Here is a 24,393-nt window from a genome sequence, read left to right as displayed (position 1 = left end):
CCCCAAAACGACTGCAATGGCGTGTTACAATGCAGCGGTTTTGGGGCAGAATTTAGATCATGCTTTTCAGGGAACTAAGTGATGCCTCAGTCATAAACAAATTACTGTGGCAGAATCAGCACAACTTATTAAACCTCATATAATTAATAATGTAGATATTGGTAAAAAACCCCACAAGTCAGTGGTATTTAATAGATTTGTTTAAATGAATGCCTAACTATTTTTTATACAGTATAGTAATATCACTGTTACTTAATATTTGTATTATGGTAGCACATATGGGGCCCGATCAAAAACCCAGGGACTCATTGTGCTAGGCACTGTACAGACGCATACAGAAGGACAGTCCTCACCCCAAGGACCTTACAATCTAAGCAAATATTTTGACTAATAATCACATCCCCAGGTGGCTGGGCATTGAGAGTGCCCGGTCTTCAAAGCTCACAGTGATGAGAGAGCATAAAGACTGAGGAACACCACACAACTATGTTGCTTATTTGAGCTAAAGTTCTTGTGTTTATATACTTAAGTAAATATACAGCCCAGGGGCCTTTTCACTGAAATGTGCTATCAAGAGTTTCATTGGTTCCGCTTGGAAGATGGCATAAGTAATAAGCCTTTTCTGAAATGTTTCATTATTTAAAAACAAAAATCCCACAGACCTTTTATCACAGATTCAAACCTATTGTTGAATAGTTGCTCACAACACAGCTGGCATGGTTTTCAATTTGACAGAGGTTTGACAACTTTCTTTCGGAAAAGAAATCATGCAAAGTATTAGCAAGAAGATACTAGTTGAACAGCCAACACAGTTGGGTTTATGTCAGTGCACAGGCATCCAGATATGTGTGCATATTTATCTGCATACTGTATGTGTCTGGATAACTGCATACAAGGTACTCTTAAATCGGTAAGGACAATACCTCATAGTTAAAGCACATATACTGTCTTTATTTGCTTATCACTTTATTTCTCTCACAACTCTAGTCAGACTGGCAAAGACAGCACTCCTTATTGAAGGCTATATGTATGCAAAATTTGCACTTTTTTCTTCTCTGTGTTATCGATTTTTATATTGCTAGAAAAGGAATAAAACTAAAAAATATCCTTTTGATTTATGTTCATACAGAAATACAGTATAATTAGTGGCAAATGTGACCTAACATTTCAAACTTGCCAGAAATGTCTGTCTCCTCTTTTGAGGTACAGTATATAAAAGAGCAATGTAAGAGAGAGTATTTTATGCAAAGCTCCCAAAGGCATTCTGAGTTTAAGATTTAGCAATTAGCTTACAGAGAGAGGGAGAAAGAAAGAAAGGTAGTGATGTAACTGAGATGCCTGTAATTTGGCCATACCTGCCTCTAATAACAAACATCCCAGTACAAAGACATGAACAATCCTATGCAACAATTGCATCACCTTTTTTCAGACTGGAGAAATCATACTGTGTAGTGGAAAATAAGAATTAATTATAACATATGGGTGTGGGAATACCCTCCCACCTTATAATTTTAAATTTTTATATACAGATAGAGAACATATTGGGCTGATATGCCATCATACTCCACATGTTTATCCTGAACTTCTCTTTTGTAAGCCCAAAGACAGGGGCGGAGGAATGGATTTACTTATTTACTTGTTCCCATAATATAAGAACTAGGGGCCACCAAATGAAATTAATGGGTAGCAGGTTTAAAACAAATAAAAGGAAGTTCTTCTTCACTCAGCGCACAGTCAACCTGTGGAACTCCTTGCCTGAGGAGGTTGTGAAGGCTAGGACTATAACAGGGTTTAAAAAAGAACTGGATAAATTCATGGAGGTTAAGTCCATTAATGGCTAGTAGCCAGGATGGGTAAGGAATGGTGAGTGAATGACCTATTAAAATAATTGAAAATGAATTATAAAACACTTGGAAGATCATGGTTTGATAGTGTCTGGCCAACATAGTTTCAAAGTTACAAAGGAAAATCATGTCTCATTACTCTATTAAAATTTTTGAACTGTATCAGTGAAGTAGTGGATAAAGGAGAACCAGTGAACATAATTTAGACTTTCAAACAAGTTAGTTTTTCAGACTTTGACAGGGTCCCTCACAAGAGGCTACAAAAGAAATTAGATAGTCATGGGGTGAGAGGCAAAGTATTGCGGTGGGCAAAGACAAAACAAAGAGTGTAGGATTAAATGGTCAATTTTCATCATGGCAAAAGATTAATAGTGGGGTGCCTCCAGGATCCGTACTAGATCCTGTGTTAAGTATATTAATGAATTACATGTATACCACCCCCCACCCCCAAACTATGTTAAAAGAAAGTTAGGTGGCAAAGACAACTTAGATCTGCAGATATGCCAGAATTAGGGTAGCCTGTGCAATGATGCTTACGAAAAGAGCAGCTATTCAACATTTTGTTTGGTCCACATTGATCAATGTGTGGCTCTGTGATTTATTTATTATAAACTATTCAGACCCTTTTCTGAATACAGAATTATTAATTTCTTGATAGCTTTTCTGTGGAGCTTATCATCTGAGTGCTTCACAAACATTAATACGTTTATTTTCACACCACCTCTGTGAGGTGAAGTGGTGGTATTATCCCATTTTACACTGGCTCTCTGTCCTAGTTTCCTTACCCACTATTAGCTCCTAGACCCAGTCGCTGCATGTCCCCTAACTCTTTGTCCCAATCTGCTCCCTCTGTCCTCTCCTTTTCCCCCATCCCTTCCTAGGTCCAGCTTTTGTCGCTTCTGCATTTGAATTCTGCTTCTTCCCCTTGTGTGGGCCCAGGAGGGGCACTGAGAACACAAGAGACAGTCTCTTAATTCTAGTGCCTCGCACCTCAGCAGCCAGGAGCAGCAATTTCAAAAAATGTCCTGCTCAACCTGGCCCTCCTGGGCTGCAACATGCTCAACGCAGATTGATGCTTCAAAGAATTTAGCTGCTAAACTGTCTTCTACTGAGCATGTGAACTGAGATTTTTCATAGTCTTATAATTTGGTGAAATTTGAGCCATTTTTCGTGGAAGCAGCAAAAGGCACATCCCTGATACTGGGGATGTTTTTTTCCCCTTCCAAATTTTAAGTCGCTGCTGTAAAGCACTGAGGCCCCAGAGCTTCTCAACAAAATGGTTGTAAGAAGTTTTTTAACTTGGGCAACATATTTTCCCCTAATCTCATTCTCAGGAACAGCTGAATAACTTTTGCTGAAATTCTCTCCCTTCTTCTCCTCCCTCCCAAATTCAACCTGAGGCACACACCCACCATGGAAAATTTCAGCCCTACAAATTAGTTTGGAAAATTATGAAGAACTGAAGAGTCGTATAAATGGCAACCTTAAGTACAGGTGGCACTCCCAGCTCTGCCTACAGAAATGTGGAAAGGGAAGTGAGTAGTGAGGTATCAAACTATGCAGATGATGCAAAGTTATTTTAAGTCAGCCAAGATCAGAGAGCACTCTGAGGAACTTCAGAGAGACCTACCCAAGCCAGGTGAATGGACAACACAATGGCAAATAAAGTTCACTGTTGAAAAGGTATTAAGATGCCTAAGGAATGGGATGGAGAATAATACATAGCTATAATGACATTATATAAATCCAGTGATGTAGACAGCCTTATCTGGAGGCTGTGCACAGTACTGGTCACCCTGTCTCAAAAACGATATTGCAAGATTAAAGGGATTCAGAAAATGGTGATGAGAATGATCAAATTCCCAGAAAAACCCTTATATGAATAGAGATTGAAAAAGATTGGGATTGTTTATTTTAGTGAGGAAATGAGAGGGAATGTTATAAATGTATATAAAATAATGAATGGTCTAGAGAAGGTAGATATGGTAGTTCTCTATTTCCTGTCTCTTAACACAAGAATAAGGACATTCAGTGAAAGTAAATGGTGATAAATTCAAAACTGATAGAAGGAAATACTTTTCCACACAACATGTAATTAGACCATGGAACTCATTGACACAGGATGGCATTGAGGTAAAATGTTAGCAAGATAAAAAAACTGATTAGATACTAAAACAGATCATTATAAATCTGGATATTCTTGTTATTTATTACTAACAGAAATTTTGGAATGAATATTAAACCTCACGCATCAGGATTAAACTGATTCCAAATTATTAGAAATTAGGATGAGACCTAATGTGGGGAGAGATTATCCCATATCTGCTTACTGCTGGGTGGTTCTTCCTTCCTCTGAAGCATCTGGTGTTGGCCACTGTCAAAGACCATATACTGGACCAGGTCTGATCCAGTGTGGGGATTCCTGTGTTCCTGTTAACAAAGGACTGGGTGCTGCTAGCTAGAAGGAGCCACCAGACTTTTTTTTGTTGCCAAGACAGAGGTGTGAGGATTTCAACTGAAAAACACTCCAGTCTCCTTTCAGGTTCTAAAGAATCTAGGTGACACGCTACGTTTTAGGCCACACTACAAAGTGAAAATGACCTCTGAAAGAAGATCAGAAGAGAGAGAACATACTGTGTATGCGTAAAGTATAAATACATAAATGTTATACTAAAACCTTATGTATTATTGCATTATGCACCTGATGCTGCACCATTGAAGTCTATGGGAATTTTGCTATTGATTTCAATGGACACAAAAACAAGCCCAATGTTACAAACCAAATTTCATTCTATGTCTACCACAGTAGTAGAGTGACTATGTTATGGTGTTTGTTTTAAATTATTTAAGAGTATTTCAAATGCTTTGTACACTGTTTGTGTATTAAATGTCAATCTTTTTGTTTGCTAGCTAGGCAAATTGTATGATACTCCTTTAACTGACGCTAACATCGAAATTCTGGACTGGATTGTATAATGGTCTCTGAAAAGATGATACACTAGAATGATGTTTTTCTTAACACTTGATTTAGTAGAAACTGTTAGGATTCTCCTCTTTTATATCAAATTAAATACTCTGTGTCTCCTTTTAGTTATTCCAATAGAGGGGGGGAGACCTTATTTAATGGAATTAAGGATGTTAATACACAGCAGTAATTTCTGAGGAAGGCCTCAAATTTGATGTTGACCATGAACCCATAAACAGTTTCCTTCCCTTGTACTCCACCCACCAACCTTTGGAGGTTGTTTCCTGGTGTCTTGAGATGGAATTGCTATTTGATGCAGTAGTAGAGTCCATTCATTTTTCATCAAAATATAATTCAGTTCCACGGCATAAACCCTCCCTTATCAGTGTTTTTCTCTGGAAACTCTTCAGATTAGAAGTACATTTTTTAAGAATGGGAGCCATTCCTCAGCAGTACAGAGGCAAAAGGTCAAGCTTCTTATTTACAGTACTTCTTTATACCAGAAAAGAAAGATGGCCTCCTGGAAACGAAGCAGTTTCATCAAAAGATTTAAATTTCACATGCTTGACGCTAGCTTCTGTCATTCCAACTCCAGTTGGATTTTGGCTCTTGGTTCAAATGATGCCACTTTCCTAATCTCACAAAAAAATCTCAATTTTTATGTGGGGGGACTAAACATCAGTGCAAGGTGTTGTCCGTTTCATGTCTGTTTCACCAAGATGTTTAGCAAGTACCCATCTCATGCAACAAAATTCACCCCAAATGTGTATGATATGGCAGCTCTAGCATGTGTTCCTCTGAAAGCCTCATGACCTTCCATTGGCGGGAGCTTCCAGACAGTGTGTTGAAATTTTCAATCTTTCACCAAGAACTCTTGTGATAGTCATTGTTATCTATTAAAGCTGGGGAGCTCATCCCCCAGGAGCTGAAAGTTCATACTCAGTGGACTGTGTGGGAGACTGAATTCCGTTTAAATGTTTTGGATCTGAAAGCTATAAATGGTGGGCTCTAAAATATTTTCTACCACTCATCAAGGGTTTTGTTTAAGGGAAAACAGACAGCACAGGATCTATATATTCTATCAACAACCAGCCTGATGCTCAAAAAAACCTGTCAGGAAGCAATGTTTGCTTCATCAAGTGCATCTGATAGCTCTACCTCTGGATGGCAAAAAGCATATGCTGGCAGTCAACCCCAGTCACAAGTTTCAGAGATAACATAAGTGTTTCTTGGAACAGTTTGTGGTGAATCTGCTGTTCAAGAATTGGGACTGGCCATTCATAGACCTGTCATTTCTTCCATCAGTATCATTGAACATACTATCTCAGGAAAACAGTTTGAGTCTGATCTGGAGTTATCCCCGTTTGTGGGCTAGAACATAGGACATTGTCTAATTCTCACATGACATGTTCTTTAGGAGATTCCACATGAGTCTACTGCAGTCCAGAAAGTCACCAATGCTTAAATATTATGAGAAGTGAAGTCTCTTTTTTCCCTCTTGGTACACCAGAGAGGTCAGTCTCCATGGTCTGTGTTGTATAATTTATTTTGTTCTGTTGTCAGCAGCTGCCTCTTCTCTTTCAGGGTGCATCTATCACACTGAACAAGCAATCTTCTACCAGTGGATGGCTGTATGGGTTTTAGTCACCTGAAATATCTGTTTAAACTCTTCCAAAAGGTCAGAGATCCTATTCCACTGTCTTCAGTACAGCTATGCCAGTTTGCTCCAACTGTGACTCTGGCCCAGCGCTTTTTAATTGCAATTACATCTGGAAGAACTGTGCACTATAGGCTTATAAACTTATAATCCTTCTTTCATGATATCATGCAGGTTCCATGTCTTCAACTCAAATTTATATTAAAAATGGTGTGTGATTTCCACCTGAGACCATTTTTCTTCTGGTGTTCTTCCCACAACCTCATTCTTGTTTGGGGGAAAATTAGATAGCACAGGCTAGATTTCAAGAGGGCTTTGAGCTTTTATTTGGGAAGGATTAAGGCATTTAAACTTTTTGTAGCCTTTAGTATAACCTGAATACTGTTTACACGCAACAATTATCTAAGTAGAATAGGATGTCTTTTGAGACATGTTATGCTTTAGCAAGGAAGTCCGTATCTCTTGGTCTTAGAGCTTACTACCACTACCAAGATGGGACTGATGGCATGCATTCAAAATAGATATCTGTAGGACTCCTACCTGGAATTCGGTACACTCGTTCACACAGCCTAGCTTTCTCAACTTGACATCTACATCTATTCTTGCTTGCTTATTTACTAGCACTTGGGGATTCTACTGCTCACGAATCTTCCCCAAGTGGGAATATTCAGAGGCCCTACAGAGAAGGAAAAATTATTACCATAATAACTGTTTCTTTGAAAATTTTGCCTCTGTGTATTCACACTACCCAACCACCTTCCCGCCATCTTCTGTTGCCATAGTGGTTTTGCAAAAGGGTCTGATGTGATTGGTGCTGCATGGCCTGTTTATGATTTCAGCTTCAAAAGTTCAATGCCACAGGAGGATATACCTGTAGCTTCAATCAGTTTGGCTTTCTAGATGGTTCCCAAAGCACTGGAGCACACAGGTCTTCCAAAAGGTCAGAGAAGGGATCCAAAAGGGTATAGATCCTACAACATGTTTGAGAATGTTGCCTCTGTATATTCAAAGACCTATATTTACTGTGGTAAGAAATCATTTTTTATTATTTCAGAAACCTTAATAAAGACGTGCTTCATACAGCTCTGTAATTTCCTGGTGTCATCTGAAACCAGAAATACTAGAAATCTTATGACTGGATCAGTTCTTTTCAAATTTCCAGACAGAAGAGGTCTGTATAACTCCAGATCTGCATTGAATAAGCATTTCCATCTTTTGGATGCTTTTTTGTTCTTTAACCAAATCTTCACAGGTTTCATGGTTCACTTCTTGCTATTATGGCAAGAGCTGCACCATCTAGTTTGAGGAGGACTTTCAGGGTGAATTGGGTGCCTAGCTGCCATTTGAAACTGTCCCTCTGGATTTTCTTCTTAAAAAAAAAAACAAAAAACCTATGCTTTTATTGGGCAGGGTCACTTCACTGTGTAGATTTAAAGTCTTTTCTTTTTAAACGTGAAAGGAGAGATTCTTTTAAATAACCCCAACCTGATTTGGTGTCAGTTTCCCTCAGAGATTCTTCGCCTCCTGCCACAACTATACACATAGATGAATATACTTAGTATAATGTCTTGATAACATGCGCCATACAATACATGCCCATTGGGCAAAAGAGAATGTTTGAGATGTGGGTAAATGGGTTGGATAACATTCCAAACTTTGAGGTTTAATTCCATAAAAAATGTGGAAGTGTAACAATTAGATTTCATGGCTGCAGTCTCAATGTAATTGAGCAGTTCATTTTGGAGCTGGGATTTTAAGATAAAAAATATGTTAGAGAATATTCTTAAAGAACAGGATTTTAGAAATGCTCAGTGATAACTGCAGTTTTAGAATAACGGGAAGGCATTGCAGTTGCACCATGTTTTACTTCCATGAAGTTAAGAATAAAACTAAAACCTAAAGAAGAAGCCCTGCTGAGTTAACAGATGTACTTGGTGATTAAATTTCAATACAGAGAGATTGGATTTGTTCCTTCATATAGAAAGTGTAAGCCAACAAATTGCTGCACAGCTGAAGACTGAAAAGTTAAGGGTTAGATTTTCACTTCATTTCTTCTTTTCATTTTAATAACAAGTGTGACCAGACCAGGCTTAGAAAAAGTGAATGTACATTATTGATACAAATTATTTATGCCACGTATGTCAATAAATATAGTCTGCATATTTAGATGTGAGAGGAGGGTTTTTTAACATATTTTGAATATGCTTTTGGTACTTGTGGCAAGGAAATAACACAGTAGTTGTGTAGCAAGCTTCTGTAGAAACAATGTGTATGGAGAGATGTCATTTTGATTTAGCTAGGCATCTTAGTAATTTGTAATATGAAGCATTTTATGTGACAGCTGTTATAGAAGCCATTTAAATTATCTATTTTGTATCACCATTGATTTGAAGTAAAAAAAGTACTTGTGGGCTTTTATATCTTTTTCTATTAAGTTCTTATTTATAAATACAATGAGGAGTAGTGTAGAACTTTTAGATTGCCAAGCTATTAGTGCTGTTTACTGGAACAAGTATTAGCTGGGTAGAGCATTGTTTTCTAAAGACACAATAAGCAAGCAGCTTTGCTTTTGTTCTCCATTGAAAAAGTACTCTTTGTAGATATTTATGTGGCTAATGAAGTGCTGCAGATCAGGACCCTTAGTTCTGAGGCATTTCAGAAACCATAAGCCATTGTGTGTATTACATTCATCTTTACAGATCTATTAGTTTTATAAAAACATCAAACTTCATAAGACTTTCATATTCTACTATTATTTTGTTAACTCTTGGAAGGCAACCAAAATTATAATGAATTTCTCCCCTCCCCTTCTCTTCCCAAATGCTATTTTCTAGATAAGCATTTAGCAGTGCACCTTTTTTCAGTAAAATCTTACACTACTGTACAGACATATGGGTATTATGTGTATAGTATTAAAGAGAGTCACAAAGCTACATTTAAAGCCATTCCATGAAGCTGCTCTACCAATGCCTGGTAGAACTTCAGATACCTTCTTCAGAGGTCAGGGAATGAGAGCTCCTATAACATCAACCTAGTAGGATCCCGTCCCCCTTCCATAGCTCCTCCCCTCCAGCTGCAAATTGTCTCTTACAGAAACAAGGAACTCTGGAGTGAGTCTGGTAGCTATGGTCACATGCTACAATTTAAATTCCCTTGCTTGCCTCTCATCTTTGCCCTTGTCCTTGGTAAATAACTTTACGTTTCCTTACTAATCAATTCTTATGCTGAAGGCCTCACCAGTCTCTTCTGTGCCTTTGTTTCCCAGCTGTTTAAACCCACATCCCTGCCCTTCCCTCCCCCTTTTTTGCCCAGGAATTTAAGTACAGAATAAATAACATCCAACTTGATTTCTTCTCTCCCTCTGCCCCCTTCTTCTTTCCACTTCTTCACCCTTCTTCCCTTCAAACTCTGAAGTCTCCTACTTTATGCCCCTGACCCTTCAGGCTGGCACCAAGATCCATCCAGAAGCTGGGAATGGGTGGCTGGGAATGGATCACTTGATTATTACCTGTTCTGTTCATTCCCTCTGGGGCACCTGGGATTGGCCACTGTCGGGAGACAGGATACTGGGCTAGATAGACCTTTTGATCTGACCCAGTATGGCCGTTCTTATGTTCTTATCCCTTTTCATCTCCAGTCATCCCTGGTTCCGTGTCTAGTTCCATTCTTTTCACTTATTAAGCACTCTTTTTTCCTCAGAATGACATCTCTGTGTCACCAGCTTCAAAGCATTGACCATACATAATTTTAACATCCATTCCCTTCTGTCAGATGAAAATACATTTTAGTACCTATTACTGTTTTGAGAATACTTTTTAGTGACAGACTTTCATAGCTCTTCTATCAAAATAATCATCTTGCTTCATGTGAGTTAAAATTCTTTTATACATTTTTGTTGAAACTAGATTAGTGTTTTAGAAACCTAAAATATTGTAGCTAGAATAGTGAGGGTTCCTTTATCAAGTGTTTCAGCCTGTTTCTCCTTTGTCTATTCAAACCTTATAGTAGCTCTATTGAAACTCTGAAAAAGGAAAAGGACAAAAAATCTTCTCTGGGAAATTAATAAAGCAACATATTTAAGTATTTTTTCCTTTTAAAAAAAATTCAAAACAAACAGAGCAATTTTGTGATGAATATTTTCCTTTTTGTAAATTCCAGTCCCTGGTGATATCATTGAAGAACAAGGTGAACTTTCAGTGAAAAACCCAGCTTGTTCCTGATGAGGGACAGTTGGGAAACCTGATAAAGACAGATGGCAAGCTATTTTGTTACACCTATAATCTGCAATAGCCTGAGCAAAAACTAAGTGAAGAATATTTTTATAATTGACCTTCCAGTGAACTTGCGTAAACATTTTTTTCACATACTCCGAGGATGGTGATGACCATATGATGTTATTTTGTTCACTGCTAGAATACTATGTATTGAAATATGTTATATTATCAATTATAGGGTTAATCCGTTTTAGACTGGCATAAACAGGATTTTTTTTTTCCATTTTTGACACTACGGTGAAGCATTTGGAATTGAAATAGTCCATAATGGTTTTTTTTTCACTTTTCCATAACAACGTGAACACTAAATTATAGCTGTGCAATTATGTAAACAATGGAAATGCTTCCAGAATGAATACTTCATTTTAGATTTTCATTTTGTGTAATTGTTGAAAGGTTTGGAGCCATAATAAACCAAAATTATTTTACACATTTATCCTTCTAAAGGTCAATTATGAAAGAAGTAAAGAAACAACACTGTACAAAATGAGTAAACCAATTTCTATTGCCATCACCGTATGTTTTTCTTATTGCTTGTGTTTTTCCAGTTACTGTGTACATAGCATTCAATTAAAGTGATTCATTTACTAGGCTGTAAGCTGCTGAATACAGTTTACTTTTATAGAACCGTGCTTGGAAGGGAAGGAAGCAACTTGCCTCTGTTTGAATTACCTGATTTTTGCAAGATCACGAATAAAGGACAGATGTTCTCACTTGGTTGCTTTCTCATAAATCTGAATCTTTTGATAAGCTGCAAACCTACTGTATTACTACATAAAATCTAGCTTTTATCACTAGATGTGTATAATGCACAAAAGTGTGTTAATCAGGAAATAAGAGATAAAATTTGACAAACTTTGTCATTAAACTTCTCATTTTTAAGGTTATATTATTTGTATTAATTTTAAGTAAAGCAGAAGCCTTTTTCCTATTTTTTTTTTCAGATTCTGATTTTATTTATAGTGGTATAAAACAGGATTAATGTTAAACAAGTCAATAGAACCATCATGGATTTATACTGGTATCACTGAGATCAGAATTTGACTGTGGAAACTGATATAAAGTCAAAGACTGAGTGTAAACTGACTTTTACTCAATTATACATCGATAACTTTGGTGCCAATAGCTGTGAGCCTGCCACGTCACCCAGTAGCATGACGTGTGTAAAATTGCAAATCCTGAGTGTGAATAGTGAAAAAGAGAAGCTGAGGGTCACTCCACTGTAATAGCAGTCTTTTCAAAACAATTTTATAGAAGTTTTCTGACTTACTTCAGGGGAAAAAATCTTTTTTTTTAAATTTGTAAAAGATACTTTACTATGGTTCTTCAGCAGCAAATGTGGCATCTGTAACTAAATTCTTGCATTGTTTAGAAAAATGCAGTGTAAAAACATATCTGGTGCTAAAGTTGCATCATCTTGTTTTATATTGCAACTGTATTCTCACTCCTACAGCTTTGTCTTCCATTTATATTCGTTTCTTCCTTTGCTTATTTACAGAAGGTGATGTAAAAAGGATGAAAGTTAAAGCTTCATAATCATGTGTGCAGTGCTGTCTTAACCTAATCAACACCGTGCTAGCAGTAGACATTAGTAAAGGGTGATCGTCCTAAAGGTTCAGGTTCAGCTTGGATAAATACCCAAAAGACTGGGTGTTTATTGAATCTTTGAAGCCTCGTCAGGAGGCTCACAGACCTTTTGTCTATACAGAGCCCTGCCCTCTGTAGTTTCCACAGCCAACTTTTGAAGATTTCAAAACAAAAATTGAAGATTTGGTTTAATATCTAACTTGACAGATGGAATTAATGAAAGCAGGACGAAGTTAATGCAGTTGTTTGTGGTGTTCATCATCAAATATGCTACATTCTCCCACCTTTTAAGCCAGGTTTGCATGCATTTTTTTTATTGTAGCATATGTCAGCAGAAGTGTACTCCCATCTGCTGCTGTATAGTGTGATGCCTGATATTCAGAGCACAGTACAATACCTACCTCTGTTAGTAATTACAGGTGTGTTGTGAGGAGCCCAATGCATTAATCAGCTCCTTAATTATGAAAAAAAGGGTGGATCTTTTGTTCTGCCCTCAGAGCATGAATTTACCACCCACTTTATGAGCTGCAACATCCATCTGCTCAGTCTTTTAGAATGTTTGCATTGACTGATATTGACTTTTAAAATGTATCAAAGGAAGTGATTAAAACTAGTTTAAACATTAACTTGAGTGGCATTGTGGTCATTCAGAGAGGTGAAAACACTATCTTCTGCAATGCCAAAATTAAAAATTATCTCTTAATTTTATAATAGACAAGCTGGTTTATCATTTCACAGTATGCTAATGTAAATATTTTAGAGGAGAAATAATAAGTAGTTTTTGCTCAGACTTCTATGTTTTACAAATTACTGATGTAATTTAAAAGAATGGTCTGCAAGTTGGAAAAAGACTGAGTTTATGCTTTTTTGCTTATTTATGATGTGTATGAAGAAGACTTGCTTTTTTAACGACCAGTTTTCTCAGAAATGTCAAATCTGGTCTTCATTGTTGAGGATAACTGGAGGTTTCAGAATTAATGTAGATTGATAACTTTCTCAGATCTTAATTGAAAGGATGGAAATGTTGAATCCTTAACAAAGGGAGTTTTTCTCAGGTGTTTTTGTTTAAATAAGTGATTTTAAAAAAACAAACAAACAGTGTTTTAAGCCGTTTGAATAAAATTATTTGTATTATCAATCAAGTTTCACTGCCTTGATACCTGTGATGTCAAATTCTTGCTAATTTTTTAGCTACTGATGGACTATTCCAAGGTAGACAAATCTTTATTTCTAATTTAAAAATCAAGCAGGAAGAATATTTTGCGATTTAAAATAAGGTCAGGCCTTCTTTAGTGCATTAAAAAAGTTGTGGGGAAGGGAGGGAGCCTAATCATTTTCTTGAATAAGTTTTCTTTTTTAGTAGGAATGAGAATTTAAACCGAGGTTTTGAACTTCAATGGAAATCAACTACCTCATTCTTCTGAAAAAATAATAATTGCAGTCAGGGTTTATGCAAACTTTGTGTCTAATTTTGAACCCACTCAAGTTTTGTAGATGTGGAACTTCAACTCGGACATTGTTGGGATCATTTCTCGATAAGGACAGCCAGTGAAAAAATTGAGCAGAAGGCAAAGGAATGAAAAAATTCTCACTCCAAGAAAGTGTGTGCGCGCGCAATACGTATATGTGTGGCAGCAATGCTTTTGATGGTGTTCTACTCCTTAAAATTAATGCAGACTTCCTTTTAGCATATGAAATAATTAATGAAAAAATTATGTTTCCCCCTATCTAGTTTATTATGGTAATAGGTAGGTGTGACTTCTGGTAAAAGTTAAACAAAGATTTCTCGGTTACTGTCTTTCTCTTTGCTATGCCCAGGTACTTTTTGTGTTGACATTTGAGCGTTCCTATGAAGCAGTCATACTAAAGTTTTAATAATGGCTGTAAGTTATTGTCATGAATTACTCAGAAACAAGGACAGTAGCTAGTGTAATTTCATTAATGTTACATAGCCATGGAAGCCTGAATAAAATGATTTTGTGGCCCATTTCTGATGGTATATCAGTTTATCATAAACTTACAAACCAGCTGAATGTTTTAGTACATCTAATAAACATAAAACACATCATCTTATAAACAATTGTTTCCTTTTCAGTGTGTTTCTAAATAAAGAAATCTATGAATTTTTCTCAAAGGGAGTAAGAATTGGAAACCATTCTAGGAGGTGTGCACCTCGAGGACAGAATAGTAAACCATATCAATGTTTTGGGGTGCTCCATTATATGTATATTTATGTTTTATATTATCAAGTATTAGCACTTAATTTCTGTTACCAGTAACATCATTATAAAATACAACGATAAATATTCTCAAATATTTTTTTTCTATAAAAATTGAGAGAGCGTTTCCTTCTTTTCAGGATATTTTAAATACCGTCATAAAACACTGCCCATCTTGCTTTTTCTTCTTGGGTTTACCTGGTTTTACAATGCTGATAGGAGACTTCATCACAGCTGCAGCCAGAATCCTTAGTACAGACATGTTGGAGGTGAGTATGACAATGCTCAACATCCAAGTTCCCAGGAGAGTGCACAGTCGCTAACAAGGTTCAGATTTCTCTACTCTAACAGGTGTTGACTCATTAGTGCAATGTGAAACTGGGCTCTCAGGGCAGATACCATGGCAGCTGATGTGTGAAATTGTAGGATAAGGTGACACTAGTATTGCAAAGGTGTTTCATCAAAAGGCCAAAGTGTGAGAAATCATATCCTCACTAATATTGCAGCACATTTACACACTAAAAGCAAGACTTGGGTTTCAGAATCTCATTAGCTTTCTACAAGAAATGAATATTGAAAACACAAAGCTTTCTCATAACAAATGCAGATTTTCCTACATTTTATAAGGGTTAATAGCAATGTGAACCAGATACCATCAAATCTAATTTAAAAAATTTAATAAAATACAAAACTATTACTGGTAGGCTAAAATAAGTTTAAAGGTCTGACAAGCCTGCAAAAGCAAGGAGAACTTGTGCGTAAGAATGGGACATCAGAACAAGGGTGTTCTTTCTCTGTGTTTGTGAGTAGTGTAATTATTGATGTTTTTATGCACAGTAACTTTAGATTGTTGTGTAGAGGTATGTTAGCTGCATAGGCACAGAATATGAGTTAAGGAAGAAGAAAGATCACCTGCTCTTTTTTTCAGCAGAATTCAAATGGTGAAACATTTTGCCCCTAGCTATCCATAAACTGAGTTTTTTGGTGATCCTTGGATTTACAGCCATCAGTTTTAGTTTACTTTTTGTCAATTTTGTACAGTTCTCACAAAAATTAACCAACCTGATTATTGATCAAAAGCTTGCAGAGCTAGTAAGTACTGCAGAACACCTTGTAAATATGTAAAAGAATTTTTTTTAAAAAATCCTTCCTCTGACAAAACACTTGTAGGGCACAAACCATTTTATATTTGCTATGCGATATTTTTATTTGAAAGATTACTAAATATGCAGAATTAATTGATATACTTAAGGCACAAATATCTATTTGCCCTTCGTTTTCTTGGACAGTTTAATTGGAATAGAGCTTTACATAAGAAACATTTTGTGGTATACCTGGTCTATTTATATGGTCTACTCTAGTGTATGCTCTATGCTCTCCTTCTAGTGTCATGCTATCAGTGTTACTGTAAATGCTGAATTTCCATTCAAGACCCATGCACACCTCTTGTGTGAGTATGTGGGGAGGTTGGTTGGTTTGGTTGATTGGTTTTGCAGCCATAACTATGACACTTGGATATTGCAACAATGGGCATGTTATAAAAACACATAGCTCTTGGTGCTGAAAGCTCATATATGAGGTTGGAGCCATCTGCACATGGGTGCAGGATTATACCCACGCATATGAACTTTCTCGATCAGGCCACAGATGGAAATATTAGATTAGAGAGCAAAATTAATACCTAAAATGTAGGCTGACATTTTCCATGCTTGACCCTGACCTAAGAGCAATTTTTGTTAACCTGTACCAAATTTGATTTAAATTTGGTTCTGTAACACTGCAGTTCAAATGCAAAGAAAGTTTATGTAAAGAATATTTACATTAAATTATTTTGCATAAAAAACCCCATAACAAATAGAAGCATTACTGTTTTCTATATTATTAAAATTGTTTTATAGTGTGCCATAAATATCTACACTACTGTACAAAATACATTACACCAGAAACGCTGACTATCAAAGACATAGCAAAAATTGCGAATAAATTGAACAGAAGTGAGGATGGATGTGAAGAGGCTGGAGAGCAGAAACAAGATAGGAAGGATTTCTAGAAGAAACTGATTTTAAGGAAGCACTCGGAGGAGGAAGGGAGAGGATGCATTTGTTAGGCAAGACATTCCAAGCATGAAAGAGTGCAAAGCAGAGTGGAAAAATTAGGGGAGCATTTGGAGGACACTAGAGAGTAGAGATGGGGTGTAGAAAGAAACTTGGAGCAAGGTAGCACAGGCCCTTTCCAAGTAAAGTACTTAAATTTATAATAGTGGAGTGCTTCAGGGAGAATTTGGTTGGTCATAGGCGCATGAGAGTAACCTAAATTAAGCACCTGAAAAGGGAGGAATGCAGAGAGGTAGTAAGTGGGGAGTTGCTGGAGAAGAGAGAGGTTATAGTAACCAAAATAAGAGGTCCAAGGCACAGACTTCTTAATTAAGTTACAGTTAGGGCACTGAGATACCATGTTGATGAGAACTGCCTAAAAACTACAGTCAGATAGGTGGGTAGGTATAGCTAGATTTAGAGATTGTAAATATGTATCAATTTATAGGTTGAGCTCAAATTATAAACATCAGTAACTACCAACATATATGCCAAATGTGTCAGATAACTAGGTTAAGAGAAACGTTTAGTAAATAATTTTCCCCCCTTATCCTAGAGAGAGAGAAAATAAGAATATTTAAAAATTTCAAACTCAAATATTTAAAGATAAATCTGATATTTATCTTTCTCTGTTTACCTGGGCATTCCAAGTATATCAATAGGCTTCTAATTTTTAATTGTATAGTCACTTTTAGCATCCAGTGCATGTGAGTCTAATTTTCAAACATTGGATCCAAATTCTACAATTAGATGCTCAAATCGGCACATAGGCACATAAAACAGACATTTATATGTTTAGCTGTGTGTTTTAAGCTTCCAAATATGGGATTTGAACAGCCTATTTAGGCATTTATGTATGAAAATTAGGCTCCCCAAATCATAGAAAAGATCTCATTTGAGATCAGTATGTTAATGTCCATTTTTAAAAGGAGAGGCTCATGTTTTGGAGTTAATGGAGTAAAACTAAATGCAGTATTTTATTTGTAATGCATGCAGCGTAATAATTTATGCACAATTTGCTATTGATATGATACTGCATGAAAGTATCTAGCATTTTGAGCACTTCCATATCACTTGGTTGAGAGAAATAATTAAAGCTAGCAAAGGTTTTAATGACTCTATCGTTGGTTCAGCAAGCACAATACACATCTTGTAGTTTCTGATTACAGTGTAACCTCAGAGTTACGAACACCTCAGGAGTGGAGGTTGTTCGTAACTCTGAACAAAACATTCTAGTTCTTTCAAAAGTGTACCACTGAACATTGACTTCGTTCAGCTTTGAAATTTTACTATGCAGAAGAAAAATGCTGCTTTCTCTTTATTTTTTTAGTAGTTTACTTTTAACACAGTACTGTAATGTATTTGCTTTTTTTTGGCGGGGGGGGGGGGCTCTGCTGCTGCTTCATTGTGTATTTCCAGTTCCAAATGAGGTGTGTGGTTGTTGCCTGGTCAGTTCGTAACTCTGGTGTTCGTAACTCTGAGGTTCTACTGTATTACACGTATATTTGAATTGATTCCAAGTAGCACAGATAGCCCCAGAATGGTGAAGCTACAGAATTATCCAGAAGAGTTGGCAATAAAGCATTGTGCATGAACAACAGATGAGGATCAATGAAAATTTAACCCTGAGGTGGGATGTAATGGCCTAATTTCCAAGAGTGGTCAGTGCAGTCAGTTGGAGAGCTAGATCCTACAGAAGCAGTTGCTTGCCTCTTCTTGCCAAACTACTGACCCTAAAGACCATCTGAAAATGGAAATAGGAGGAAACAATGGGAGGAACAATATGTATCCTAATGAAACCAAAACTTTATGCTGAGTATGCAAAGGTAATGCCTGATTACTATTGAGGGTATAGTTTATTGTACAAATTCAGCAAAAAAAAGAGCAGAAGAGAAATGTGATCAAGTACAAAGAACTTTGAGTCTCTTTGATGATGTTACACAGTATCACCATTCTTTAAAATGTCCTTTTTATAGCTTATTGGAAAAAATAACATATATTATGTTTGTATTTTTTCATTTAGGCCCCTCGGTCAGAAGCTCATACCATTCTTGGTTCTCTTGTTTGCTTTCCAAATATCTACCAAGAAATCCCTCTATTACAACCCATCAGTGAAGCTGATGAAATCATCGCAGGAGCTGCAGATGTCAAAGTAAAGTAAAATTATATTAGTTAATTCTTATCTAATCTAGTGAAGTTTTACATTTGGTTAAATAATTTGATTATTTTTATCATGCATTAAAGAAATGATCATACATTAATTGATAAGTGGTACTTTCTTAATTTTACAGACCATTTTTAGCAATGAACTAAAAATATAGTGTAAATGTTTCAACTTGTGAAGTTAATTTTTTCATTTAAAGGAGAGAGAACTAGCTAAAATCAGGTGCTGTTCATTTGTGTCAGTCAAATCATTTAAATCTCAAATTATAAAAAAGCTATTTATTTTTATTATGATGTAGTGCATCTGTTCCTTAGATATAAATACATCATTGACAGACGGGGCTATGCACAATATTTGTTTTTCATGTTATATTAAAGTATGAAACAATGTACATTTACTGGAGAGAGAAATCAGTTTTGCTCTGATTTGTTTTCTTAGAGCATTAATTTCAATGGGACTCCATAGGAGAGTAACTGTACACATGGGTATAATGTTTTTCAGTATGGGGGCCTTGTTTTAAACAAGTGATAAAATGTTTAATTTACACTGAAGTCAGCCCTAGTGGTAAAGATTGCACAAAAGCCATGAGATACAGTGCCACAGTAATATACTGGGGAATTTGGGTAAAGATGTAGGAGAATCTTCAAATGCCAAGTAGGGAACTTCAGGTGGTGGGAAGAGGAGAAAGACCACCCTCCCACACACCCCCTCCTTGACACCTGGTATGATATTCTTGCATTCTCCACCGGATATGAATTGGGCTTGATAGAGTTATGAGAAATATTAAAATGAACCAAGTTAGGGTTCAGAGTAGCAGCCGTGTTAGTCTGTATTCGCAAAAAGAAAAGGAGTACTTGTGGCACCTGAGAGACTAACCAATTTATTTAAGCATAAGCTTTTGTGAGCTACAGCTCACTTCATCGGATGCATTCTGTGGAAAATACAGTGAGGAGATTTATATACACACAGAACATGAAAAAATGGGTGTTATCATACACACTGTAAGGAAAGTGATCACTTAAGATGAGCTATTACCCGCAGGAGAGTGGGGGGCTTGGGCGGGGAGAAGAAAACCTTTTGTAGTGATACTCAACGTGGGTCATTTCCAGCATCTACTTGCGCTATATTGATGACATCTTCATCATCTGGACCCATGGAAAAGAAGCCCTTGAGGAATTCCACCATGATTTGAACAGTTTCCATCCCACCATCAACCTCAGCCTGGGCCAGTCCACAAAAGAGATCCACTTCCTGGACACTACAGTGCTAATAAGTGATAGTCACATAAACACCACCCTATACCAGAAACCTACTGACCGCTGTTCCTACCTACATGCCTCCAGCTTTCACCCAGACCACACCACATGATCCATCGTCTACAGCCAAGCTCTACAATGCAACCGCGTTTGCTCCAACCCCTCAGACAGAGACAAACACCTACAAGATCTCTATCAGGCATTCTTACAACTACAGTTGAAGTGAAGAAACAAATTGACAGAGCCAGAAGAGTACCCAGAAGTCACCTACTACAGGACAGACCCAACAAAGAAAATAACAGAACGCCACTAGCAGTCACCTTCAGCCCCCAACTAAAACCTCTCCAACGCATCATCAAGGATCTACAACCTATCCTGAAGGACGACCAATCACTCTCACAAATCTTGGGAGACAGGCCAGTCCTTGCCTACAGACAGCCCCCCAACCTGAAGCAAATACTCACGAGCAACCACACACCACACAACAGAACCACTAACCCAGGAACGTATCCTTGTAACAAAGCCCGTTGCCAACTGTGTCCACATATCTATTCAGGGGACACCATCATAGGGCCTAATCACATCAGCCACACTATCAGAGGCTCCTTCACCTGCACATCTACCAATGTGATATATGCCATCATATGCCAGCAATGCCCCTCTGTCATGTACATTGGTCAAACTGGACAGTCTCTATGTAAAAGAATAAATGGACACAAATCAGACGTCAAGAATTATAACATTCATAAACCAATCGGAGAACACTTCAGTCTCTCTGGTCACTCGATTACAGACCTAAAAGTGGCAATTCTTGAACAAAAAGACTTCAAAAACAGACTCCAATGAGAGACTGCTGAATTGGAATTAATTTGCAAACTGGATACAATTAACTTAGGCTTGAATAGAGACTGGGAGTGGATGGGTCATTACACAAAGTAAAACTATTTCCCCATGTTTATTTCCCACCCCCAACTGTTCCTCAGAAGTTCTTGTGAACTGCTGGAAATGGCCCACCTTGGTTATCACTACAAAAGGTCCCCCCCCACACACACACACTCTCCTGCTGGTAATAGCTCATCTTAAGTGATCACTCTCCTTACAGTGTGTATGATAACACCCATTTTTTCATGTTCTGTGTGTATATAAATCTCCTCATTGTATTTTCCACAGAATGCATCCGATGAAGTGAGCTGTAGCTCACGAAAGCTTATGCTCAAATAAATTGGTTAGTCTCTCAGGTGCCACAAGTACTCCTTTTCTTTTTGCAAATTAGGGTTGAGTCCTTTTCTGAACTAAATAAAGTAGGCCAAAATTTTCAGACTTGTCTGCTTAGAACTGAGACACCCTAGGGCTGGATTCACAAAAGGGCTTAGGTGCCTAACTGCTAAGTCTGACAAAACTGGGTTTCACAAACCCCGCTGCTCAGCTGCCTCCGAACACTGTATAGACACCTAAACTCACTCTGCGCCTAAATTTTTTCAGCAAAAGTTCCTGTGCGCCTATAGAAAAGGAGTATTTGTGGCACCTTAGAGACTAACCAATTTATTTGAGCATGAGCTTTCGTGAGCTACAGCTCCGATGAAGTGAGCTGTAGCTCACGAAAGCTCATGCTCAAATAAATTGGTTAGTCTCTAAGGTGCCACAAATACTCCTTTTCTTTTTGCGAATACAGACTAACACGGCTGTTACTCTGAAACCTGTCATTGTGCACCTATGTTTCTGCCTCTGCTCATGCACACTGCCGCCCCATGCCAGGCATCTGGATGCCTAGTCCCAGAGCAATGTACCAACAGTGAGAAGATAGGCATTTCTCTGCCTAATTAACTTGCAAGGCCCAGTGCGGAAGGGGGTCTCTGAGCGTACTTACCAGAATGAGCCCCCATGGACAGACTTATACAAAGTGGCTGGGGGAGGGAGGACCCTCCTCATAACATTGAGCCCAGTGTTTAGAGTACTCACCTGTGTTGTGGGAGACCTCTGGTTCAAATCCCCTACATCTGAGGTAGAGAAGGGATTTAACAGGTACCTGTAACCTCTCAGGTGAGTGCTCTAGGCTATGGGATATTCTAATGTGGGGCTACCTCAGTCTTTCCTCTTGAAGATGTTCCACTGTGAATAAATAGTGAAAGAATAGTTGGGCCAGAGGGAGAGCGAGAGAAAATATGAGAATGACTCTGTAGCCTGGGGATTAGCAACCGGAGGTGGGAGACCCAGGATCTAGTACCCCTGCTCCAATGACTTCTTAAAATTATTTATCCACAGTGGAACAGCTCCAACAGGAGAGACTGAGGGAGCACCACATAAGAATATCCCAGATCTCTCGCCTGAGAGATGGCAGATCCCTGTTCAAATTCCATCTACTCTTCAGGTGGAGTGGGGCTTGAACCGGGATTACCCTAAGCACTGGGCTAAAAGTTAGGAGGGAGCGTCTCCTCTGAACCTCCCTTCATCCCCCTCTTATTGCAATAACAGCATAGGTGCCTAATGCCAAGAGAGGGTTTGCTTCTGATAATCCCAAGAAGATGGGAAGGTGCCTCCCTCCAGACTGGGTTTATGCACCAAACTCCCTCAGCAGGAGGGGCTTAGGACTCATCCCTCATCTTGGCATCTCCCATTGGGTAGCTTGGGTGGGGAACTGCCTAGCATGCTGGCTTTTGTGAACCCCATTCTGAGTCACCTGTCTCTCCCTATTCATTGTATAGGGAGTCTAGGCCTGAACTCAGGCTGTGTGAATCCCAGCAATTTTCTAGGCACCTAGAGGTTAGGCGTGGAGACGCTTAGCATCACCACATCTACATTTCTTTGTGTATCTATCCCATAAATCCCTAGTTAGGCTATTAAAAGTGACTTTGACTTTTCAGACATGCTGAGCACTCCCAATGAGACCAGTGGGTGCTCAGCAATTCTGAAAATCAGCTGACTTCAGTTTGGATGCCGATGTTTAATTGTAGGTACTTAGAGTCATCCACCCAATTTTATAAATGTTGGCTGTAACCAATATGGCTCTCACTTTTTCTAAGGGATATTTGTTTCATATCATATTTTGACAAGAGTGTACCGAGACTACTAAATTTATTTCACTTGTGACTCAGTCCAAATTAAATGTCTAACACACTTGAATTAATAGAGAAGTAATCTGTTTGTGGAAAAAAGTGTTTATTCTAATGAATTTTATTGTTTTAGTGTTACCTCATAAATATTCTGTTGAAGAATGCCACAGATGAGCCCAGTGAAACTGCAAGGTAAAATCCTGAATGAAAGAGAAAATACTGTGGAGTCTTAAGATGGCAAATTGAAACAGAAATAAGTTGATGTGAAAGGGCTGTACTTTTTGGAGACCATTCAACTTGAACAGTATTAAAAATAATAGGTTGGATGACAATGTTTTGGGGGATAGTTGAAACTGAGTGTGTTGTAAAGTTTTTTAAACGGATTAGACTGAAACTTCTTGTAAAAGAATATTATATTCTTGTGGGTGCTTTTTATTACTATTATTTCATCTATCTGTAAACAGGTAACTATGTCTATGGTTCCCTTTTTGAACTTTTGTTTTGTAGCACAGACAGTGGAGCCAAATTTTGCTCTCAGTCGCAGTGTAAGGAAGACCAGAATTTGGACTGTTAGCCCACATACATACCTTGAAGCTTTGTCTTTTTTGATTTTGTATTCATTCATAGATTCCAAGGCCAGAAGGGACCATTTTGATCATCTGGTCTGACCTCCTGTATAACATAGGCCATAGAACTTCCCCAAAATAATTCCTAGAGCATATCAGAAAAACATCCAATCTTGATTTTAAAATATCCACTGATGGAGAATCCCCTATGACACTTGATAAATTGTTCCGATCATTTAGTACTCTCACCGATAAAAATTTACTCCTTATTTCCACACTGAATGTGTCTGTCTAACTTCAACTTTCAGTTGTTGGATTGTGTTACTCCGTTCTGTACTAGATTTAAGAGTCCATTATTTAATATTTGTTCTGCATATAGATACATATAGACTGTAATCAAGTCACCCCTTAACCTTCTCGTTGTTAAGCTAAATAAATTGAGTCTATCACTACAACTCATGTTTTCAAATCCTTACTTTAAAAAAAAAACATATATGTAAAAGAAAACCAAAAGTTTCTTTTTAACCTTTATTTTCCCTTTTCAACTATTAGTTTTAATAAAATCTGTCCTATGCATTTTCTTACTAAAAAGGTTAATCTGATAGACAAAGCACATCATCCTGAATAATGTAAAAAGCAGGTAAACAGTATGGCATCCACTCTAAGATATTTTCATCGTCTCTTGCTGGATGTCAAATGTATTTACATGTGTCTTGAC

The 24,393-nt window shown here is 37.5% G+C and overlaps 1 protein-coding gene across 2 annotated transcripts in view; it reads left to right on the top strand.

Annotated features, from left to right (window-relative positions):
• The window catches only part of RALGAPA2 (Ral GTPase activating protein catalytic subunit alpha 2), a 304,928-nt gene that overhangs the window by 120,447 nt on the left and 160,088 nt on the right, over window positions 1-24,393 (top strand). For both annotated transcript variants that reach the window (XM_077814154.1, XM_077814153.1), the window contains exons 24-26: window positions 14,687-14,815; window positions 18,663-18,791; window positions 23,243-23,301. In XM_077814154.1, coding sequence (XP_077670280.1) covers window positions 14,687-14,815; window positions 18,663-18,791; window positions 23,243-23,301 — 317 coding nt within the window. The remainder of the gene's footprint in view (window positions 1-14,686; window positions 14,816-18,662; window positions 18,792-23,242; window positions 23,302-24,393) is intronic.

Source organism: Eretmochelys imbricata, chromosome 3, assembly GCF_965152235.1.
Source record: "Eretmochelys imbricata isolate rEreImb1 chromosome 3, rEreImb1.hap1, whole genome shotgun sequence".
Lineage (NCBI taxonomy): Eukaryota > Metazoa > Chordata > Testudines > Cheloniidae > Eretmochelys > Eretmochelys imbricata.
Note: the sequence above shows the minus strand (reverse complement) of the source record. Positions and strands in the feature narration are given on the sequence as shown.